This window comes from Leptonychotes weddellii, chromosome 14 (assembly GCF_054177405.1).
Source record: "Leptonychotes weddellii isolate Sample4059 chromosome 14, ASM5417740v2, whole genome shotgun sequence".
NCBI lineage: Eukaryota > Metazoa > Chordata > Mammalia > Carnivora > Phocidae > Leptonychotes > Leptonychotes weddellii.
In genome coordinates, this window is record NC_138382.1 from 16,190,679 (window position 1) to 16,214,886 (window position 24,208).

The window sequence follows — 24,208 nt, forward strand, 5'->3', positions numbered from 1 at the left end:
AAATGAAATTGATACCCCAGTTACTTCTGAAGATGACTCTAATGAATTGGAATGTCAAATTTTCAGTGAAACATTACCACTGTAAAGAACCGTATAGGAAGCAATGTGGAGAAACCTATGTTAGGCATTTTGCGGCATTTCAGATCTGAGGTAGTTGTTTAAGTTAGAGATATAATGAAGCCCCAGTGTTGGAATGTATAAGTATGGGAGTCTACATATTTCTCGTCAAGTAGAATAAATTGCCAGACTACTTCAAATTCAAAACTGCCAGAAGAGTAAATGTATAATTATATATGTATAAGTGAATTTTTGTTAGATGATCTAGTAGCGTAGTTTATATGAATTCAAAGGAAAATTTAATGCCATGTATTTATTCTCTATACAGGTATTTGTTAAACTCTTATTATGTGTTGGACACCCTTCTAGATCTTAAGATTATAGGCATGAAGAGAGTAGTCAAGATTCCTGCTCATCTCTCATGAGATTATAACTATAATGACATTTACTATTCTGATGATTTGAGGATAAGTCAAGAGCTGTGTTAGGGGCCAACCCTGTCATGTCAGATCTTCACAGTCTCCTTCCTGTTGGTTGATTAGCTGCTACACAGAAGGCTCAGAGGAACTGTAAGAATCAAAGGAGACATAAGATATGCCCAGTAATCCAAAAAGGTAATGATTCCTAGGTATTTCATGACATTGAAGCACTGACCCAGTACAGCTTGTGCGATATCTGAATCCCTAGTCCAGTGAGCTGTACTGGACTGTATGTAGTCCTTCTGTACTAATCCATTTTGACAATAGAAAGTGCGCTGCAACAATACCCTGTGGCTCAGGGCCTGGATTCTGGAACCCAGTAAACCTGAGTCCAGTTCCAGCTTTTCCTTTTGCTAGCTTTATAATAATCTATTATGCTTGTCTGACCTTAGTTTCCAGACTGTAAAATGGAGGTAACTGCACTACTTAACAAAATAACAGTAACCTTGGTGGTTTAAAATAATTAAACCAAGTGAGGTAATATATATGATTATTAGCACAATGTATAGTAAGAACTCACTGTATTTTCATTATTTCAGGTGAATACCAGCTGATGCTAGTTCTTGGTCACTATTACATAAATTTTATGTTCCTCATTTGTCTCCTTTTTGTCAGGATAAAAGCAGCAATAAATCTTACCTTTTTTTCTTTCCTTTCAACATTAATAGAATACATGAAAAATACCACAACCATTTACACACATTAATTGGTGAGCAATTGAAACAATAAAACCTCAGTAATTTGGACTGCTCTGAAATTCATAATATATTAGAAGAAATGGTAAAATGTTTAAAAGAAATTGTTGTTTTCAAGTATGGCTAGCATAATGGATCAGTAAATATTGCATAGAGGTTCTGCTGGAATATGTTACAGAGACTTAAAACTATCCACTTACATTATTTCTGACCCACCTCTGGCCCTTCTTCTAGAATGTATTAGGTAGGTTAATTAATGGTCTTCTATTATCAGTGTACATAATTATGTCCTGAGCATAATTCTGTCCTTTGTCCAGACTTCTAATTGAACCAGTTGATGACAGTTCACATCTCTTAAGGTAATATTTGATTTGATTTTTATGTCACATGGTTATACTCTGCTTTCCTGCCCTAAGCTGTTAGCATAGCATATCCTTTGGTTAACAATCAAAATAGTTCATTAGCTTGGGAGGAGACAAAGGTATGGGGGATTCAGTAGGGGCTAATTCCTCATCAGATTTGATGACAATGAGATTTGATTTTTTTTTTTTTTTTACACCAACTTGCCTCACAGAATAGGCCAAATATCACTTCTTCACTGTTAAATGTGTTTATTCTATGATATATGTGAAATCATTGAACTTTGAGGTAATGAATTTCTACTACATTTTATCATGAAGCTTGGTTGAATGCCTTATTTCTCCTGGGCCATAGCCCTCAAATCTCTCATATTTAAAGTGAAACAGAAAAAGGTTTTATCCCTAACCTTTAATCAGATAACTCTAGGAAAGTTATACTTATTGATTACATCTTTCTCTAAAGATTGTTTTGAACAAGTTGTGTATTTCTAAAGTAATGGAGAAATGCTGGCATTTGCCATTTTAATCTACAATTACCTGCCTAAATTTCATTGTTTTTAAAAGCAAGTTTAATTTTTTAATATAACATGTTTATAAACCTTTCCTCTTTTCCCATCATCTTCTGACTATTCAAAATAGCCAATCTATAAAGCCATCTATTTGTTATCCAATAGATTTTCTTGCCTGATAGCATTCTTACTCCTTATTTTATGTCATCTAGATAAATTTCATTTTCCTCTTATGCTTCATGTTGCTATCTTGGAAACCAAAACAAAACAAAAAACCTCTTGCCTCCATGAGATTCTAGTCTTCCAAAAGTGTCAGATACTGATCAGATTTTGTTTTGTTTTGTTTTGCTGAACTGTGTGTTCTTATCCATTATCCAGTTTCCTTAAATATATTTCCCATGAATATTAGCACTTTATATTGTTTGGGATTTAAAGCCTTCCATGTTAGTGATTTATTCCTAATATCTGTGTTTTCATATTTTGCTTTTTTTTTTTTCAGAAATTGTGGAAATTCAGAGCATTTAGATGATTTGAAAATGTTAGCAGTGTTCTCTGCATTACTATAGTTTCCAGCTTATGTTCTTTTTGGGACTGATCTGATAGGAAATGTGGGTATTAGTAGAGGGTAATCCTGACGCCACTGTCTTACAATTTGCTACTTTCGGTGTTTCTCAGTTTGCAGTCACTTCGGTTTGGATTTATTTGTATCTAATAAACTAAGTTCTACATTCATATTTTCTAATGCAAAAGGAACCCTTTTACCAATAACCATACATTTTAATTGTTGTCTACAAATTCTGACAATTATCTGTAACAGTTTGTGTTTCTCTGTTTAAGAAAGTTCTCAGTGATAAGTAATTCATATATATTTTAATGAATAAGGAAAAATTTGTTTTTTTATTTAACACTGCCTCATGTTAAATGAAGTTAACATGTCTAACATACTGACTAATGTACTTGATACTTCAGCCTAATTAGTTGATATTTTGGCCAAATTTTGGTCTTTATGCAAAGGCTCTACGTAGTGATTTCTAGCCCTGGTTTTGCTAGTTTTTCATTTATTTTAAAGCGTATCACAAATTATTTCAATAGAAACATTGATACCTAGTATCTGTTTCAGAGGGAGGAAGATAGGATATTAATACTGAACTATTTGGACCCTGTTAACCTAAAAAAAATCAGCCTTCCTGCGCTGCTTTAGCAGCCTGCCTCAGCAGCAACCAGCATCCAGGGATATTGAAGACATTTTTGAGGTCCTGTGGGAAACGTGTGACTGACAGCATAAGAGGAAACATCATGGTATAGTGAAAAGCACTGGAACTAGAAGTTGAAGAAACCACTTTTCTGAGCCCAGTTTTGCAACTAACAGTATGACCCCAAGCAAGTCACTCAACTGTTACCTAATTACCAGGGTTGTGAAGATTAGGTGGATAAGACACTTTACCTGATCCTCCATTGCTTCATGTGTTATGTGCTCATGCTTAGATGAATAATAACTTTCCTTCAGGTCTAAAATTCTGGAGTTTTTTTCTAAAATAATTTATAATGATGTTTTGAAAAGTATAAATCTTCATATATAGGAACTTATAAAGACAAATAGGAAATTGTGGCCAAAGTCTTGACATTTGTAGACTTTACAGCATGATGGCAGATGATGGTTGATAAACCATCAGATTGTCTCTCATTCGCTCCCATGTTTCTTTGGGACTTAGTTCCAGAGTTTTAGCTTCTGCGTGTAGTGCTATTCTTATTCCCTATGTACCTGTTTGTAATGGAGACTGACCAGCAAAATTTTGCTCTATAAGGAGTTATCTTTAATATTTATTCAAATACATCCATTCTGATAACAATACAGTTCATTGTATGTTTCAAAGTAGACTACTATGACCATAATGTCCCAGTCATCTTTCACGTGTTGCATTTAAGGTTTTTGGTGAACTCCAAAAAACATTGTGTGAATGACTTTTTTTTTTTTTTTGAGATTTTTAGCTTTTATTTCTATTGGTACTATGGAGACTATTGACATTGGTTTAATTGCTTATATGAAGAGGTTAGATTTTCTTTAAGTTGGATCTGAAAAGTGAAAAATGATGAGAATCAGGGTCATCTGTAATGCCCAAATTTAAAACAGTATTGAAATAGAAGCTAGGTATTTAGAGGTAAACCATAGCTTTTAAGCTATTTGAAGACTGTGGTCTATTAATGGGGCATGTGGACTCTTGACTCCTGGTAGTAGTGATGTTCTTGAGGAGATCAACGTTTGTACTCTTGATTTTTTCAACTTGGTTATGTAGAACAAAAGAAAATAAATACTTTTAAGCTAATTTGTTTTCAAACACAAAAAATAACAAACAAAAGTTTGTAAAATTAAAAATGAAACCACTTCTGCCCCCACTATTATCCTTTTCAAGCCCAGAGATAAGTGCTATTAGTGTGTTACCACCAATCCTCCCAGATACTTCTATGGATATATAAGGAAGTATACATGAATGTGTTTCTAGTCCCCACGCCATTCATTCCCAGTAATTTAATTTCTTTTCACTGAGTATATCTGCACATCTTTGATACCAGTATGCACATCTGCCCTTTTTTTTCATGACCGCATAATGTCCCATTGTATGACTGTGCTATAATTAATTTAAACAGCCCCCTTTAATGAACATTTAGATATTTTTATTTTAACATAGTATTACCGTGAAGATTTCTGTGTATATATATATCTTGGCATACTTTTGCATAAGATAAAATCTTAGCAGTCGAATTCTTGACTTAATGAGTACTTTTAGTTGATGTGCATTTTCTTGATTTTGAGTTAAGTTGAACATTTTCTCATATGTTTATTGGTCAGATTTTGTGTTTTGCTGAACTATCTGTTCATAAACTTGTGACACATTTTCCTCTTGGTTTACTCAGTTTTCTATTGATTTATTCATATTCCTCTGTGTTATGAAATTAGCTCCATATCACTGTATTGGCAGATATTTTCCCAATTCTGTGATTTTTATGTTGTTATTTACTTTGTATCTATTTATTTGCTTACTGTTTTGCCACTACATAGTGTTTAATTTCCATGTACTTAATTTTTTTTTAACATTGTTTTATCGACTTTGTGTTTTATATGTAAGGCTTTCTCACTTAAAGATTATTTTTTAAAATGTTACTTTTTCTAGTAATTCTTTAGTTTCATTTTGTATGCTTAAATCAGTGATCCATGTGGAATTAATTTGGTATAGAGAGAAGTAGGGATGCGGCTTTAGCCAACAAGTTGCCTGAAACACCCCTTACTAAAACATGCTTTTCCCCTGTAATTTAAAATGCAGTCTTGATTTTATATATTCCTATTTTTGGATATATAGGATTTTATAAAGTCCTAGTGTGCATTTATTTCTGGACTCTGTATTGTTGCTACTGATACGTCTATATATAACTTCAAGTAGCACCAAACTGTTCCACTCCTGCAGCTTGTAACTTGTGTTACTGTCTGCTAGGATAGTTCTCTTTTCATTCATCTTTTAAAATTTATTGAGGGGCGCCTGGGTGGCTCAGTCGGTTAAGCGGCTGCCTTTGGCTCAGGTCATGATCTCGGGGTGCTGGAATCGAGCCCCGCATCGGGCTCCCTGCTTGGCGGAGAGCCTGCTTCTCCCTCTCCCTCTGTCTGCCGCTCTGCCTGCTTGTGCGCTCTCTCTCTCTCTCTGTTAAATAAATAAAAATCTTAAAAAAAAAAAAATTTATTGGATATTATCGCCTTTTTTTCTAATAAATTTTAGTATAATTTTGTCAAAACACTTCCGTCTCTTGCCCCCAAAACTAACACACGCCATCTTGGGATCATATGGGGGGGGTGTAAAAATTGGGGCTGGGGAGAGAGAATAACACCATCATTGTAATGAATTTTTCTATCTAGTAATATGATAGGGATTTCCATTTTAAATTTTCCATTATTCCCCTCAATAAAATAGCATATCACATAAATTCTGCATGTTGTTAAACTGTGCATAAGTATTTATCTTTTTTATTACTCTTGTAAACAATTTTTCCTTCCACTTTTCAGTTTGATAGTATGTTTATAAAGTTACTGGGTTTATGTACTTGGGTTTTCCAGACAATACTATCATCTGCAAAAAATTTCTACTTTTCCTCTGCAATTTTGATACTTCTTTCTCTTAATAATTTATATTTTCTTAAAGCATGGCCCACTTCACCTAGTTTTTCAAATTTATTTGCATAATTTGTTATCTAATAATTCTTATTTCTTTTGAATCTGTGCTTATATCCCTTTTTTGTTACTCAAGGAATTTGTGTTTACTTGCCTTACCTACTACAGCAAATAGTAAAGATACTCTTTTTTTCAATATTATCATCTTTGAAGTTAAAAAATTCTTCCATGGAGTTAATCTGTATGCCTCATCCTGCTGTTGTAGTCACTGCTTTTTTTTTTTTTAACTTCGTCTCCCATAAAATGAAGACGACTATGATAGCTTTTTCTACTAAGATTATTATGAAGTCACTTGTTAGCTTTCTTCTAAGCTAAATATTTTTAGTTTTTGAATATAGCCTCATGGAACACAGTTTTCTAAAATCTTTATATCTCTTTTGGAATTTCTTGAGGAGATTTAACATTTTGGCTAAATTTTTAACATACTTCCTATTGAGGGATCTTAGTCACGATTACATTGTTTACCTTTAAAAAATAGTATTCTAGCCTACTACATATTTTAAATAACCAAAGTAACTCCATCCTCAGAGCAAATAGTATTTAGAACAGAATTAAAAATGATAAGTGTAATTTGTTTATATATTTTTTTAATATTTTCGGGGAAAAAGAATTGTTGACAATGTCATGGATAGACCATGTTTCATCAATCTTGAAAATAAAGGTTGTTGCATAAGCTAGTTAGGTCCTGGAGTTCCATGTTTGTCAAGAAACACTCTGCTCCTTATTTTTGAATGAGTTATAAGATTGGCAAAGAAAAGCATGTTTGTAAGGCAGATATGAAAATTCCAGGGAAGATGCAAGATGGGACTAATACGAATTTATGTGATACATATATGTAAATATGTGTTAGCATGTGTTTTTGTACAGATGTGATCAAGTATGATTATGTTTTCTAGGATAAAATGAATGTGCTAATTTAATAGTAACTTTAATGTTCAATTTAAATTTTGTAGGTAATAACAATATCTTCTAAAAATCCAGCATTAATGATTGGCATAGCTGCAATTGAGTCATCTTGAATAAAGCAGTGCAAAAAGGTGCTTTTAAAAAGGAAGCAGCAATAATTTTGTGAATATTCAATTTTATGATGATATATTTACTGTATAAGTATGTTAATAACTTGCCCCCACTGAGAAATGGCTTCTAGAGGATCGCAGTGCATTACTTGCATTAGAATAGAAATAATAATGAAATTCTCTCTCTCTCACCTTTTTTAGGTCATGGAAAATGGGAGATTTGCAAAATACAAGTATTTTACCCATGTCATGATCAATAAAACAGATATGTTAATGATAACTAAAAGGTAACTTTCTTTCTCAAATGTAATTTAATGAGAGGTTAACTGAGAAGCCACTCATGGAGAGAAGCAGTTGACATTCATCATTTGTTGCAGATAGTCACACTGATTCCTGCTAACTCTGGTCCTTTTGCTCTACAAGCTTTGTACCAAAAACCTTACATAAACTCATATTTAGGTTTGTGTGTGCATACAGATAAATGCATTGAGCCATGCACAAACATAAATAACTTAGTATTTTTTCAACCAATGTGAATAATACAGAAATTCCCATAAAACTATCCTCACACTACCATTTCTTCCCCTTCTGAAAAAGTACACAATTTCAGATTACCCCAGAAATCTTCTGGTGATATCTATTCATTAGCATGCAGGAAATTCACTCATGTAAGTACATACACCATTGTAGACAGATCAGGTCTTACACGGGTACTCCCAGCTACAGCCAAATCCTCAAGTAGACTATAGACAGAAGTACATGTAAAAATACACAGCCTCAGAGGGGCTAGTTTTTGCAGGAGTCCTTGTTAAGCTGAGAAAAAGAATGAGCTGGTGCAGTATTAAAATGGGGATTTCTGGATGGATGGCACAGAGTGAAAAATGTGCCTGAAGGACAGAGGTTGTGGCTGAATAGAAAGGAGTGGTAAATAAGCCTATGTGGTTTTGTTCACTATCGAAAAGGTGAAGTTACAGTAACAAGCTCACTGTTGAACTTAGCAGTCATCTCTAATGTTTTTCGTCCTAATCATTTCTGAGTCTAAAATTTACAACACTATGTAATTTTTTTATTTAAAAAGTAACACAGAATAGAAAATTCGCACAGTATTAGAAGATACACATGTAAAGTTAGTCTTCATTCCATCCCAGATACCAGCCCCTCTTTTCCCTGCCCCAGAGGCAACCACTTTTACTTGGTTCCTTCTTGAAATATTCTGTAAGTATACAAGCATCATGCATGTATATCTTAACGTAAATGGAAATCTGTTACATGTATCATTCTGTACTTTGCTTTAATTTTTTGCTTTAGATCTATGTCGATATCAGCATATGGATATCTTTCTTAATTTGTAAAGAACTGCTTAGCGTTCATTTAGAAGTATGTACTATATTTTACATTTAAGTTGTTAATAAGCTTTTATAATTGGGGCAGTCCTTCAGCAGCCCTTTCTGTTCATAGCGATTTTCAGTCATGTTTTTATTAACCCTCTCTCCCATTGACTACGTGAAGTGTGACTCATCAGAGTTAAACAAGAGTCAGTTGCAAAATTTAATAGTTTACAATTTAGTTTGCAACATTTAAAAACTGACCTCAACACAGTAGACCTCTTTAAAGGAAGTCCTATAAACCTTGATAAAGTAAGGGAAGTGACTTGTAGTTGACTGAAAGGTGGTATTCATACTTAGCATTTCCTTTCTTTCCAAGTTTCAGATTTGAGGATTAAAGGGTCTTTGAGTGGGGGAACGGGGAGAGTACCAGGTGCCTGCTACAAAATTAGCCTATCTTAGATTTTTTACGTGGTTGAAGATGTGCGGGAGCACCAGTAGGTTTGTTCGAACAGTCCCTGTAATCCAGGATTGGTGAAAGAGGGGATCAGAGATAGAAGATTGAAGAGAGGGGCACCTGGGTGGCTCAGTCGTTAAGTGTCTGCCTTCGGCTCAGGTCATGATCCCGGGGTCCTGGGATCAAGCCCCGCATCGGGCTCCTTGCTCGGTGGGAAGCCTTCTCCCTCTCCCTCTCCCACTCTCCTCTGCTTGTGTTCCTGCTCTTGCTCTCTCCCTATCAAATAAATAAATAAAATCTTTAAAAAAAAAAAAAAAAAGATTGAAGTGAGAGATGTAAGTCCTGATTAGCTTGTTCCAGCCAGGAGCCAGCTCTTTAACGCAATCCCTTGACTTAAAGTATGTATTACTTAAAAAAAAAAACATCTGGTTGCACCTAGAATTGATGCTTCAACCAGAAAGAACTGGGAAAGTAAAGGCCTTTGAAGGAAGGATTAAGTAGAAGTATAATAGAATGCATTTTTCATTTGATTTTTTTTCTTCTCAAGATGGGAAAGCATGAATTAATTTTAAAAAGCCTTTTTTAAGGTAGGTTGGTAAGCCTATTGCATGGAGCCTTGGTAATAAAAACATTCTAAAGCCTTAATTACATGAAAGTTCTCCAAGATATTAGCTAATAATAGGTTCTGTCAATTTTTTTCTATTGTGTATAAAGTGCCTTACATATTCTAGAAGTACATTCATTTTTTCTAGCATAAGTACGTTGTGCTATAAATTTCCCACTAAGCATTGCTTTAGTTACATCCCACAGATTTTGCTATTTTGTGTTACATTTTCATTCTCATTCACTTCAAGATATTTTCTAATTTCTTCTGAGATTGTTTGACCCATGGATTATATAATAGTATGCTAATTTCCTAGCATTTAGAAATACTCTTCTGCTCCTAGTTTCTCGTTTAATTTCATTATGATCAGAGGATATACTTTGTGTGATTTCAGTTCTTCTATATTCCTTAAGGTTTTTTATGACTCAGAATATAGTCTCTCTTGGTTAATGTTTTATGTGCACTTGCAGTGAATGTATATCTTGCTCTTATATTATTGGACATAAGTGCTTTTATTTCTACAGTGGATTCTTTTTTTTCCCCAGTGGTGTATTGTTTGTAACAAAAGGAACATTTGGACAGCTCACATGTGAGTGGCAGTACAGTTTTGATGAGTTTACCAAAGAGCCATTCATTGTTCACGGGAGGAGATTACGCATTGAAGCAAAGGTATGTTGAATAGATTTTTTTGAAAACCTGGAACTGAAAATAACGCATTGAAATGGTGCTCTTTATAATTTTCCCATCTCTTTCATAGACATTGCTTTATCTTACTGTGGTTTTCCTTTACACCTCCTGTCTTATTCAGGCTTGAAGAAAAGCAAGTTAGGCCAAGAAAAAATACGCGACTTTATGTGCTATTGCATTGACAACAATTTTCCTGGGTCTTCACTTTCTAGAACCCCCAATTTCTCACTGCTGTCCACGACACAAAAATGAGAAAATCATTTGTATACCTCAGAATCCCTAGCAGTTCCATACAAAATGCTTTTCCCTGAAAATCTTAAGAAACGACACTTGAAAAGTTACCTCTCTGAGACAGTTACTGGAACTTCTTTTTCTTTTTATAGATACCAACTTCCCAATTCCATTATAATATTGAAGGCAGAGACCATTTCTCACTCCGCATTGATTACTAGCATGGTGCCTGGTACTTGGATGTAGATATGAATTGCCAGTCATTTGGCAAATCAGCAGATTCTCAGTATCCATTATAAGTTTTAAAGATTGCACGAGGTATTATAAGCGATATAAAGAAATATAAGGTATTTGGCCTCAAGGTATTTGACCAGATACCTTTGTGTAGGGGCACTTTGGCACTGGCTGTATTAGTAGGAAGTATTGTAAATGATACAACCCAAGTTAAGTCTTGTTCTTCGTTATTTTTTTTGATTTTGACTTTGAGGGCTTTAATTGGCTCCTGTAACTGAAAGTCTTAAGTCCATATCCGCTAGTTTAGATATGCTCCAGTGGTGTCGTTAGCAGTTACTCTCTCTCCCTTCCTCTCCTCCTTCATTCTCTCCTTCTTCGCCACCCCCAGTTCTAGGTTCTGCTTTCTTCAGTGTTGGCTTCATTGTCAAGCCAGCCAGCAGAAGTTCCAGGTTTATATCCTACTAGCTCAGCAACATGAAAGCTGCTCACTGGGTCTCACTGGGCCACCTTCGGTCACATGCCCATTCCTGAGCCAGTCACTTTGGTCAGAGAGCTGGTATGAGCCATATGGCCAGGTGAGGGTCAGGGGATCGCCATGGGGCTTCCAAGAAGGGTGGGTCAGCTCTATCTGAAGTATTTGGAGTGAGAGAGGGTGAGAAGTAGTTACCCAAAGGAGATTGAAAAAGTTGTTGCTGCAGCAAGAGGCACTAGACACAGGCAGGCAGAAACAGATGTTTTGTGGGTTAGCCTGTAGAACAGAACTGCCCCCAAGGTCTTGCGTTTAACCATTAAAGATCATGTCTCTAGTCTTAACACTCATTGCAAACACACAGGCAGCTCCTGAGTAGACTGGCTATTTGTTCTTGAGGATCTTAGACCATCTTACACATTGAGAATTTTTCTGATTCACTCAGAAAATGAAAGGCCCTGTGGCCTTATGCAAAATAATGGATAGTGGCTATTACCTTCTGCTCTAGCCTGTGTTGCTTTCCTGGCTTTTTTCATACCTTTTTCTCTCTCCAAAGCTAAACTTCTTCTTATCTTCTTGGTTTCTTTCCCTTCTACCTTTTCTTGAACCCTTTTATCAGCAAATACCCCTTTTTTTTTTTTTAAGTAAAAGAATCTGATATCTTCTAGAGTCTGTATTTACATGGTTGTTTGAATTACCTAGAGACCCTCACATTGCTTCCTCTATAGCTCTGCCCATAGTTAATAGAGGTAAACATCACCCTACTCCTCATTAGTCCTGTTATTTCTGTTTGTCCCTCTCATGCTTACTATCCACCTTTAGCTCTCCCCACAAACACTGAACAGAATACCAGAGGAGTGTAAAAAGTGGGGGACAATCAAAAAAAAAAAGTAGAGGGCATTAAGCTTAAGCTACATTCTTATTACATGACTGATTTAAAATGTCAGAAGTTACATACATACACACACCCCTATCCAACACACATGTGTCTATTAATTTATTTTTTAACTGAACTCATCTTAATTTCATGGCCAGATACCAAGAACTATCTGCGAAACTATTTGGAGGGGAGAACACTGCTCTGATTTACCTCCTCATCCTTTGCATAAACCCTGTATGGCTTTGGCAAGTGAAATCTCAAAGCTTTTTAACTTAAGCTTAATGATAATGGATATGTTAGAATTTAGTCTTTTTTTTTTTCCATTTGTATTTGATTCTTCTTGGTTCTTCATTTTTGCCTTTTTTAAAAAGGTATATAATTTGTGTAAGGTGGATACTTTAAGCACAGAATTATAAAACTGTGGCATTTTTTAAATCCTATGTCTACAACTGGATTTTCATTTTAATGAAGTTACTCTGTTTATAGGAACGGGTGAAGTCTGTGTTTCATGCCAAAGAGTTTGGAAAAATAATTAACTTCAAGACCCCAGAGGATGCTAGGGTAAATATAATGAATCTCTTTTACTTAAACAGCAGCTTCTCATTTCAAAGCCATGTAATAAGTTGGACTGTTTTCTAAGGCAGATAAGTTTTGCTTTTAATTTTGTTTTTGTGTTTTTACTGTTTTAGTATATGCAACTAGATAACGTTTCCTCAACTGTTTTTCATTACCACCTTTCTCAGTTTCTCTGTAATACGTTTTTCATTTAATCTCTGTCACCATGTTATTTTATCCCAGAAGGCTTGTTTTTAATCTTCCTTCTGTGCCAGAAACATCCAGAGAAGACTACTGGGCTCAGTTCTCATTTTCTGTTTATCTTAGAGACAGTCCCACTAAGTTCTTCTTACATTAATAGAAGCGCATATTTCTCTGTTGAAGCTTCTCATAATGGGATAACCCTAATATCGCCTCCAGGGCTTTCATACGTCACACAGCCCCTGTGATAATAGACATTGTTGGTAGGGAGTTTTGCATTATATTTGCATTTTATTTTGCAATTTCACAGCCTTGCAAAATAGAAAAGATCTATATCATGAGAATACCTAAAATACTCACGAAGGTTGCTATGCTGCTAGCCACTGTAGAATTACATGTAATTATTCCTGCTTCCATCAGTAGAATCCTATATATGGAATCATGAAGGTTTGTGATACAGAATTGACATCTGTCGGAAGAAAGTTTGCACAGATGGTTTTCAGCTATGCCATGGTTATTCAGCCAGCTGCCAAATTACCCTTCTCTCTCAAGATGGTTTATTTTACTTATTCTGAAGATGAACATTCAAGTCCAAAGACCTTAGAAAAACATTCTTATTATTAAATCAAACCTGGTACCATTGTCTCTGAAATTCTGGGCTATTTAACTGAGGTGAATGATGTCTTATGCAGGGTGAATTTAATTATTGGCCATGAGTATACACCTAACCAAACTAGAAAGCCAGCTTCTAAATTTACATTCATTACATTTTGGGTTTCATTGCAAGTTCTTGAAATAAGCAAATGTTGGTTTATTTCTCCACAACAGTGGATCCTCACAAAACTAGAAGAAGCAAGAGAACCTTCCCCGAGATTCTGATGGAGAATACTGCCTGAAGAGACACAGCAATAAATCATTAGAGTTTCAACCTTGTACCTTCCAAAACCAGTTTGGGAAGTATAGTACAAAAGTAATTTCAAGTACTAAAGAAAAAAAAAAACCAAAAAATTGGTTGCAATCAGGTAAAACAATTATGTGATTAAAATATTTCAACTCATTGGGGATCCATTTGGTTTTCTAATTTGAATCATGCATCTGGTTAAAATTCTAATTACTTTATAAAGGAAACATTTCTTTTATGAATCTTAAATATTTGCTCCAAGTGGTTCTCTGCAATATGGAGAAATTACCCATATTGTGCACCCCTCATGGAGCTAAGTTTAATGTTTCTCATTTGTATTTTAAACTTCTATCATGCTTACTTCAGACTCCCTGAATCAGTGACAGGTAATTGATCAAATCAAACATAACCTCAGTGGTATCAGGAGAACCTTAGTGGTGGTTTCTTTAGAAACGTGAAGTTCTTTTTACAGATAAATATTTTGGTATTATTTTCCTTATTTTTTTATAAAGGATAGGTTTGAATTATACTTCCATAGCATGACTATGAAAACCGACCTTTTTTAATATAATATAATACAATACAGATTGAATAATACCCCTTCAAGCCTCATCTTATCTTAAGAAAGGCTGGAAGAAATGAGTGTTATACCCAAAAAGGAAAAGCCCCTTTCAGAACTTTGAAGCCTTAGAAATACTTCCTCAAGCCAACTTCATGGGATCTACTTGGTTTACCCAGGTCACGTTTTTAACAGATTGCTGACTTTAATGGAAAATCCCTGAAGCCTTAACAATACCAACTTTCCATTCACTGATTATATGAAATAAACGTAATTCCCACCATCTTAGATACAAGTTAAGCTTCAGAACAGACAGCCCTTCTTGTAAGTAAATGTCTGTACCCTAAAGTGTCTGTTGGCAGAAGATTGGGAATTGCTGCTGTGTTTTCTCTACAGTTATTCAAATGACAGTCACTTTTAAAAGCTCATCAGGACAAAAATCATGGGCTGCGCATTAGTAAAAAATAAGGTCATGGGGTTTTTTTTCTTGGTTTTTGTCCAAGATCCTTGTACTTTAATATTAATGGACTTTTTCAAGTGAAAGGGGATGAATATACGATTGTGAACCATGAAGAGAATAATGCAGTGTCTTACTTAGTTATTGAATAATACAGAGTATTTGATGCATGTCGTATGTGCCATGAAATTATTATAAACTGTTTCTGGGATTGGAGACTCTGTATAGTCAGTCATTGTGAAATTCTTCTCAGGGTCCTCAAACCCTTGCTTTGTTGTAAAAGCTAAAATAAACAGCATGCCAGACTGTAATTTTATTTCTTCCTGACTGAATCCTACTACTGATTTTCCTTTGATTATAAAAACACATTGTTTATTATCAGTAGTTTCCCCCAGAATGTTTTTTTCTTTGCTGAACATAAATTGAATCAAAAGATGACAAATTTCATACCCCATGGTAGTGCGTGCTCCCATGATGACTTTTGTTCAGAGCAACATCGACATTTTCTCTATTGCTCAGCTCCTCCAATTTTACACACATTAGAATTAAAACTAAGAGTAGTGGCCAGAAAACTTTCATCAGATTGTCCCCATTTGAAATGTTGCTTTACTGGAGTTCCATCCAGTGCCATTAACCAAGTACCTCTTTACCTACTACAGTTTCATGATTTCATTCTCCAAAAAAATATAGACCCCTAACTTCTTGGGTGTTCCATGGTAAAGGGGAAAAGCCTAAAAGAGTAAGCAAAGATTTTTCAAGTATCCTCTGGAGAGCAACAGGGAGCAGGTATAGTAACTGGTACATATGCAAAGCCAGCCTGCCTGTTGGTTCCTGTTGTTCACTTACCAGTGAGGACCTAGAAATATCTTTTCTTATTTTTGAGTAGTGGTCTGCCCATCAACACCTCTGTCACTTCCTTTGTTTCTATAGTTGGAAGACCCACAAGTCCAAGGGCAGTCGTTTATCAATTGTCTTAGAAGATTGTCTTATCTAAATAAGGAACATCAGTAGATAACTAGATAATGAGTCTTTTTAGCATAACATTTTATAATTATGTGTTTGATTCTATATTCTTTTTTCTTGAACATTACAGAGTCCATAATCTTACTGTGTTTGAAAATAATCTTTCCTGAATTCTGTTTAACATTTAATGGCGGAGAGCTTTAAGCTTCTCACGGTCGGTTGGTAGCTGTTATGGAATGAGATCCCGGGTATTGTGTCCCTTCCCTGTGTTGTTAGCTGTAGCCCCAGCCCCTTATTTCTAGCCCAGCATCTATTCTGGCCCGTGATGATTGCATAAAGCCCAGCACAGAGTATCTGTTCCCTGCCAACTCTCCTCCGAAAAACTGTGATCATTAGAAATAGCAACTTTGATTTCTGGTACAATGAGAAGCCTGTGATTTCTTCACATTTACAAAACACTGTCTGAACCCAAGAGCGTGTGCACTTCTCCATTGCCTTCCCTCTTACTGTGTATGTATTGGCTGCTTTTCCCCTAGTGTTACAAAAGCTTGGGATTTTCCCCAGGTTCAGTTTAATACAGACAAGTTATTTTCTGGTCCCTAAATAATCATTAGCTGCTGTAGGCAGTCCTTCCCTGATCCACCCTCCTCCACAATCCTAACCCATGACAAAACTATCCTGTGGCCTCCAAATAAATAAGAATTTCTTCTTATATTATTTCCATCATAATTATCTTGTTTTTTTATGATGGTAATAACAGTAAATTTTCCCAGTGAATATATGTGCATCTGGCTTATCTCTTAGAAATATCATAGTATTTTATTCCTGTCTGATAAAAAAAAAAAAATAGTGCTGTATTTTCTGAATTTTCAGTCATCACTTGCCAGTGTTAAGTGATCCTTCAGGCCAGGCCAAGTCCCCTGTATTAAAAAGGTTGGGACAGGAGATGCTAGGCTAGTTTGCCCATAGGAGTTGAAACTGGGTGCCAAATACACTGCAGATAGAAGTAGTCGTTTGGAACTGGATGTTTTCCTGTTCCTGCCAACACAATTGAGAGAAATTTGTTTGGGTTCCAAAGCCATTGCTTTTTACCTTTTCTCAAGATAATCAAAATCCTCAAGGACAGTGTTTTTTAAACTGTAGGTCTTAACCCATTATTGGGGCCATAAAACCAATTTCACAGCTCAAGGCCAGCATATTTTAAAAGTGGAATAGAAATTAAAATAAGAGAACATTGCATGTAACAAGGTTAAATACTGTTTCCTGAGATGTTTACTAAATAGTTTATATACTGTGTGTACTGAGTCATAATATAAAACGTTATTTCCTATTGTGAATTGCAGTTAAAAAACAAAACAAAACAAAAACAAAAAACCTTGAGAACCACTGCTGTGGGAGGCACGGGCCAAACACTGATTGTTGGAACAATCTGGATTGTGTGGAGCGTGACCTTAGATAAGGAGGAGCAGATTCACAACTCAGGGATATCTTCAGATTGTGAGCATCATCTTTTTCTTTTGAGTGAGAAGATAGGATGGCTGTTGTTTTGCTTTTTATAAGATGTTTTCCTTTCCTGATGTGTATCAGATGCCCTCAGGTACCAGAAAAAGCATAGAAAAGTTAGATCTGCAAACAGCACCCAAAAAAGTCCACCGGCTTTTAACTAGAGATTCTTAACTAGAGATATTTCAACCTCTCTCCCACTAAGCATTTTACTAGGATTGGAGACAGAAGTTCTCTCCTTTTATGAATTTGCTCTGTCCACCTTCGGTGTGATTCACTGTAAAGTGGTAAAGGCCCTTAAAAATGGGGAGCTTAGATACAGGTCACACTTTTTTAGGGGTCAAAGAACTCGTTCTCTGGAGGGTGCTATACAAATGTTGGTGCAGTTGATGTGAAATAATTGGATTTCCTCATTTCTGTAGATTTCTGGTAGAAATAACCTGCAGTCCTTATTCAAGGTTCAGGACAAAATTCATTCAATCTGACTTTCTTTGGTGCTATTACCCAGTATCGCCTGTAGCTCCTTCATGTGCCTTAAAAGAAGGCCATTCACCCAGTGCTTTGAAATATACTTTTGAAATTACACCTGACTGCTAATGCTGACCAATCAAGTTAGTATTAAACAGTTATAACTTTTATGGTTCGTTGACTCTCTGGTTTTGGTCATTGGCTAATACAGCTATTAATGCAGACCTTCGCTCATGCTGCTCTTCTTTCTGCCATGATTGGTGTAAAGGAATACTGTTTCAGGGTTATTCTGCAAGCAGGCCACCACACGGGCTGAGGAGATGTGGGATCCTACTCTATCCACACCTCCTTCACATTTCTTTAATTGAAACCTTCTCTACTTTATTTCCTGTTTTGTAAAATAAGTTGTGCCATGTCATTTAAAAAAAAAAAAAAGTTTTACTTTAAAAGTATGATTTTTTTAAAGCATAATAGCATTTTCCAAAAAAAAAAAGTTGATACTTTTGGTTACCCAAAGAGCTATACATAACAAATGTTAAACTTCAAATTTTATAGTTTGATATGTGTGTAAATTTTTTATTATACAATACAAATGAATATGTATTATAGTTTAATACCCACTATGATGTGATCTATCGATCTGAAAACCCTGTCACTGAACACTCATTAAGTATTGCTCTGATACCTAAATAATGGGTCCTTTTTAGTGAGGTCCTGTAACAAATCCTGTGAGAGTTCCACAATAAAAAGTAACAATCAGAAGTGTACTTAGAACATGTTGGAAAGCCCCGCATCCCTTATTAGGCCATCATACTGTTGGTGTTCCATTGGCTACCCAAAAGTTCTCTAGGGGCTGAAAAGCACTCAAAAATGTAGATTACATTGAAATGTTCTCGATATCAGTAATTTTATACACAAACTATTAGAAATCGGCCCTGGGGCTTGTTTCAAGTTCGGGTAAATTGTTATAGACTTCTTAAAAAATGATGATCTCTGTATGTGAATATGTGTATGACAAATGAAAATGGATTTTTCAGGGAATGTGCACTTTAAAAATACTTCTTTACTGATTTTTCTATTGACCAAATAGTCTGTGCTTCTTTGGGATGCTAACTATTCTTTGGTAAAAGTATGGTTATTGATGATGTTAATTAATTTTTAAAATATCTATTTCTGCATCGCTGCAGTATTTCCTTCACTTTTGTGTTCCTTTTACCCCTTATGTGGGCTCCTGACCCAGTTGCCTGTTACAGTCTATGCCTTTTTTTTTTATGTTGATAACTTATAAACACCAACATTTATATAAAGTGAAGTTCTTCCCCTTGAAGTTGAACTTGGTCTTTTTTTCCTTTTTCCTTTCTCGTGTGGGGGAAAAAAGGTGATAGCTGGGCCATTTCAGAGGGTTGCTCAGTTTTCCTGGGTTTCTCCCATGTGTACGGGAGGTATATATGTTATTAAACTGTTTTTCTCCTGTCAGTCTCTTTTATTACAGGGGTGGAATCCCACCCAAGAACCTAGAAAGGAGAGAGGGAAAATTATTTTTCCTTCCCTACAGTTTGGTGACTCATGATGGGACTTGCTGAAACAGCATACTCCCTCTGGAGCCTGCAGACAGGATCCTGGAAAACTGGCAGAAGCTGGCAGTTGGTAAGAAGTCTTACCAACATAAGCTCTCTTAGCTCGCTCTCTGTGCCTAGTTGAGAGAGGAAGGGAAAATTTCACCTTCTTCATCCTTTACAAATTTACATTAGCAGGAGAAAATATTTGTATGAACAGTTCTTTGTGTATAGAGACTCTGGTACAAAGATTTTTGTTACGAGTACCCTTATTTTCTGTTGATCCCTTTCCTTCCAGAGATGGTCATTGTTTTGTTATCTCTTTTGTGTCATTTGTCATAAAGAGGAGAAAGATAGGCCAGAGGTTTTCCTTTCATTTTTGTGTCTTGAGAGCTTGGTTTTTTGACCAGTGAGAATACTTTCCCTGGTCTCCACTAGAGGGAAAATGCCATACTTGCATTTTCCCTCTAGTGGAAGTAGAATGCAAGCTTAAGTGTGGCAGCCAGCCAAATAGGCCGGGGATCCAAGACATGAAAGGAGAAGCAGTGTTCTCTCGATCCCACTGTGCCAGCTCTCAGGGGAGTTTATCTCAGGGGTTCCCAGTCCGTAAGGGGCCTGTCATCTCAGCCTTCACTGTTTCCGTGCCAGGGAAGTCCCATTCCAGTAGCATGTGTTTGGGGTCACAGAGTAGCAGGTCTGGGACTGGCAGTGTCTCATGGGAAACAAGAGACATCTTTTCACTACATCATTCTTACTGCCTGTGACAAGGGAAGGTCTTTGCTTTCTTATGCTAACCCTAAGAGTGAACTTTCTGGATCGTATTAAGGGCTGCATCTTTTCCAGCAAAGGGTTGGATACCTCTTGTCTGTCCAAAAGGGGCACCTCTTTATCCACCGGTAAGCCATAAAAAAAGGCTTATGGGTTTGAGTCCCTATGGAGATTAATACAAGATTCTACTCATCAATAGCCAGATGATGGATCCTTTGAATTGGAAAGACTTACCGTATTTGAAAAAAAAATTTTAGAGAGTTCTCAATCTAAATGGTTGTCTTACTGGTATCTGTGGAATGATCAAATTGAAGAGGACGTGAAGGAATATAGCATCCAGCCTTAAGGACTCTATTAACAAGATGAAATTACAAAGGCTTTTTATCTCCACTTTTGGAAGATTCTACCAGATTTGTAGATCAGTGGCCATTCACAACTCCATTCACTGGGACCTTGATTGTCTGCTCAGGGGTCTTCTTCCCACCCATGTTTATACTGCAGTGATAAGCCAGCCAGCCCCTTGGGCAGACTCCCCTCCCAGAGGAAATGGATGACCAGAATTTCTCCCAGGCCTTCCTGCAAATGATCAGGAAATGGATTGGCTAAGGCTGATGTTCTGACGTTCAGTGACTGATAAAAGCAATAGTAGAGTCTTTTCCCCCTAAAGTGAATTGGTCCAAGGTTGGATTATACACTCAAGAGAGGAGAGCATTCAAAGGTTCTTGTAGAACGCTGTATATACTCCTTACAAAGGCATACTGCATTAAACCCTGAAGTTCTTGGACATAGGAATCTCTTGATTTTCATCTTCGTTGGAATGGAAATCTTACCCAATAATGATATAAAGAAACAAATGGAAGATAATGTAGTTGGATGAGTATGTCAGCCCCATAATATCATTCAGGCTCCCCTACTTCTTTGAGGAATTAGAAATACTATCTTTTGTCTTAAAAATCTTTACAAAACCAGAAATGCATTTCTAGAAGCAATACAAAGTCCATCCATCCTTACCAATCCCAAAGCCTCCCCTCTTCATCTCAAAATGCTTGCAGATACTGTGTAAGATTGGGATATTGGAAATAGAATTGTCCTGCATCTAAGAAAAGGAAAAATTTTAATAGTAATTACTCTAGACTTCTGATAATAGGCAAATATGCCCCAAACCTCTTGGAGATAACTTGGATACTTTCCTTGCGCCTTTGATACACATTTTCTACCTCCATCTCTTTGAAATGAAGACTTTAGGGAGATGATTCTCATGAGAAGGGAAAAAGGAGCTATTTGGAAATTGGGCACAATTTAAAAAAAAAAAATATCTTCCACACAAATCTTGGTAAAAAACCCTTAGCCATCTGAGTTAGCCATAAGTAAATGAACTCATTCCATCTGCCAGAAACCCAATTTGGATACAGCTGTTCTTTTACAAACTACTGAGTTGTGTTATTGTACCTGATTCACAGTTAAAAATGTTAGTGATAGGTATAAGGTCTCTGTTTGTATCTGTTTATGTGTGTCTATGTATGTTGTAGATCCGCTATTTTTCTACCTCCAGATGGTATTGCCAAAATTTGTAAACCAGCTCTACTTAATTGGCTCAGAAATAACTTCTTACACGAATTAAGCACTTCTAGACTCAGAAATATAGAAACTAACCCAAATGTTTTCCAAGTTCATGTGATCTGGGAAAATACTTAGTAAATATAAGCTAATTTAATTTGGTTTAATTGAAATAGGTATGTCTTCAGGGTTGTCAGCTTTGGATGTAATGCAGACGTACAACTTTTATTGTACCTGGTTTATTAGTCAAATGAGTGCATGTTATCTCTGTCACAAAACTTGTCAGCAAGAAAAATAACAGGATGATGGCCTTAATGTCTCATGAAATTTTTAGAAGTAATCTCAATATGATTAAGAACAAGTGAATTAAGTAGATTTAAGTGGGATTAAAGTTTATAAATGAAATTTTCCTAAGTTAAATGATGGGAATTCATTGGAATGTCTAAATTTCCAAATATGACAAAATACTGGAACACTACTGAATGTAGGTTTATCTACTTTTGGCTTAATATGGAGAGACTAAACATATTTGGGTCTGTTAGTAAACATCTTGTACCACATTGAAAAATTGTACTGTGAAGCAGCATGTGCTTCTAGAAATTAGGAAATGTATTCATAAATTTGCCAAACTACAGTTGATAACGGCTTAGTTCTAGAAATTAAGGTTTCAGAGGGTTGGGAATACTAGTTAACATATGTAATTCAAACTACTAGAAATAGTAAGGAAAACCTCTTTGTATGCAAACAAAGTAAGATGTGGTTTGGTTTAAGAAAAAACGTATGAGGTACAAAGATGCATTTTTGTTACAGGAAAGAGAAGTTGTGTCCTGGAGTAGAACGAGTGGTTTCAGAAGAGGAAAGAGGAGAGTAAGGGGAAAATAATTGGATATAGAAAGTTGGAAAGAGAAAACCTTGTATAAACTAGCTAAAATGGAATGAATTCATAAATGTGTAAAGATAAACTTTACTATCAGTAGTATACGCATGTAAAACTAGAACTTAGTTTTCTTCAATCTGCTGAAGGTGTAACTGAACCAACTTGAGTTTGCTCCTTGGTCAGTCACAGAGAAACACTACCGCAGGTTGGGTTGTCGCACAGAGTAAAAATTATTTGCAGCAAGAAAGGAGTTCACGGGGAATAACCTCCAAAACTGTGACTCCCTGAGCAAGGGTGGATGAGCTCCTTTTATTTAGGGTTAGGATGAATATTTTAAAAAGGGGATCTCTTGGGGGCACCTGAGTAGCTCAGTCGGTTAAGTATCAGACTCTTGATCGGCTCAGGTCATGATCTCAGGGTCGTGAGATTGAGCCCCACATCAATCAGGCTCTGCGCTGGGCATGGAGCCTGCCTCAGATACTCCCTCTCCTCTCCCCCTTCCCCAGCTCGTGGACACGTGCTCACTTGCTCTCGCTCTCAAAAAAAAAAAAAAAAAATTCTCTAAAAGGGATCTCTTGCCATCATATGTGGAGGCAGGCATGAGATCCTGCCTGCACCTTAAGGAGAGATGCCTATGCTACGTTGTATGTTATGTAAATGAGGCTTGTGCTCCTTGTTAGGCGGAGATTTTAGTATTACAATGAGGTAGAGGTAGTTGTTGGTCACTCTAGAGGTCACTGCATGGTCCATCCGTGCAGGTGCAAGCCAGGGGTTAAGCCCAAACTGGTCTGGGTGGTCGGGCCTGCTGGAGGTCTCAACAGGGCTGTTGCTGTGCTATTGCCCGAGGGGTGGTTTCGGTTTCCGTCTGCCTGAGTTAAGAGACAAACTGGAAAGAAAAGCCTAAGGGAAAACGGAGGACAAAGGCGGTGAGTACACGCAAGGGGGCAGTAAAGGTCAGGCCTATGGGGTCTAGCTGGTAACAAAAGGACAGAGTTCTCTCAGACTTTTGGTTGGTCTGCTCCTGATAAGTTTAAGTAAGCTGACTAGAAAGCAAAAGATTTTGTGTTTCACTGAAATTTCCTGTTATCTTTATCATCAGGTCTTTGATCACTTAAGAAAACCACAAGTCTTCTCAATATTAAGAGCCAAGTTTCACTGACAACTATGGAACCTTCTGTATTTGCCTTTAAAATCTTTTGTCACTTTGGTTAAAATAGGTAATCAAGTATTGTTTCTTAATTCTAGTCAGGTGTTCAAAAGTACTGATATCCTAACAACACCCTTACTCACCTCTCATAGGTGATTCCTCCTCCCCCAACATCTTGAGCTGAGGAAGGTACTCAAGGGGGAGGGCCTGGCCTAGAGGGACGTTACTCATTTCTCTGGGTCTCTCCCCTGTATACAGAGGCATACATATTATTAAACTAGTGTGGTGGCGTTTTTGTTTTCTTCCCCCCCTGTTAATCTGTTTTGTTTGGGGATCTCAGCCAGGAACCAAGAAGGTAAGAGGAAATTTATTTTTCCTCCCCTCCAAGGACATTTATAAAGTTTGAGTTAGAAAAATGCTGTGACTTTCCTAGTTTATATCAACCATGAGCACAAAGAAACACAACATAATCCCAGGC

General features: G+C 36.4%; 1 protein-coding gene across 2 annotated transcripts in view; it reads left to right on the plus strand.

Annotated features, from left to right (window-relative positions):
• Window positions 1-19,158, plus strand: part of VPS13A (vacuolar protein sorting 13 homolog A) — a 262,998-nt gene extending 243,840 nt beyond the window's left edge. For both annotated transcript variants that reach the window (XM_081804091.1, XM_081804094.1), the window contains 4 exons: window positions 7,533-7,618; window positions 10,263-10,386; window positions 12,705-12,779; window positions 13,803-19,158. In XM_081804091.1, the coding sequence (XP_081660217.1) occupies window positions 7,533-7,618; window positions 10,263-10,386; window positions 12,705-12,779; window positions 13,803-13,853 (336 nt within the window). In that variant the 3' untranslated portion in view covers window positions 13,854-19,158. The remainder of the gene's footprint in view (window positions 1-7,532; window positions 7,619-10,262; window positions 10,387-12,704; window positions 12,780-13,802) is intronic.
• The last annotated feature ends 5,050 nt before the right edge of the window (window positions 19,159-24,208 follow it).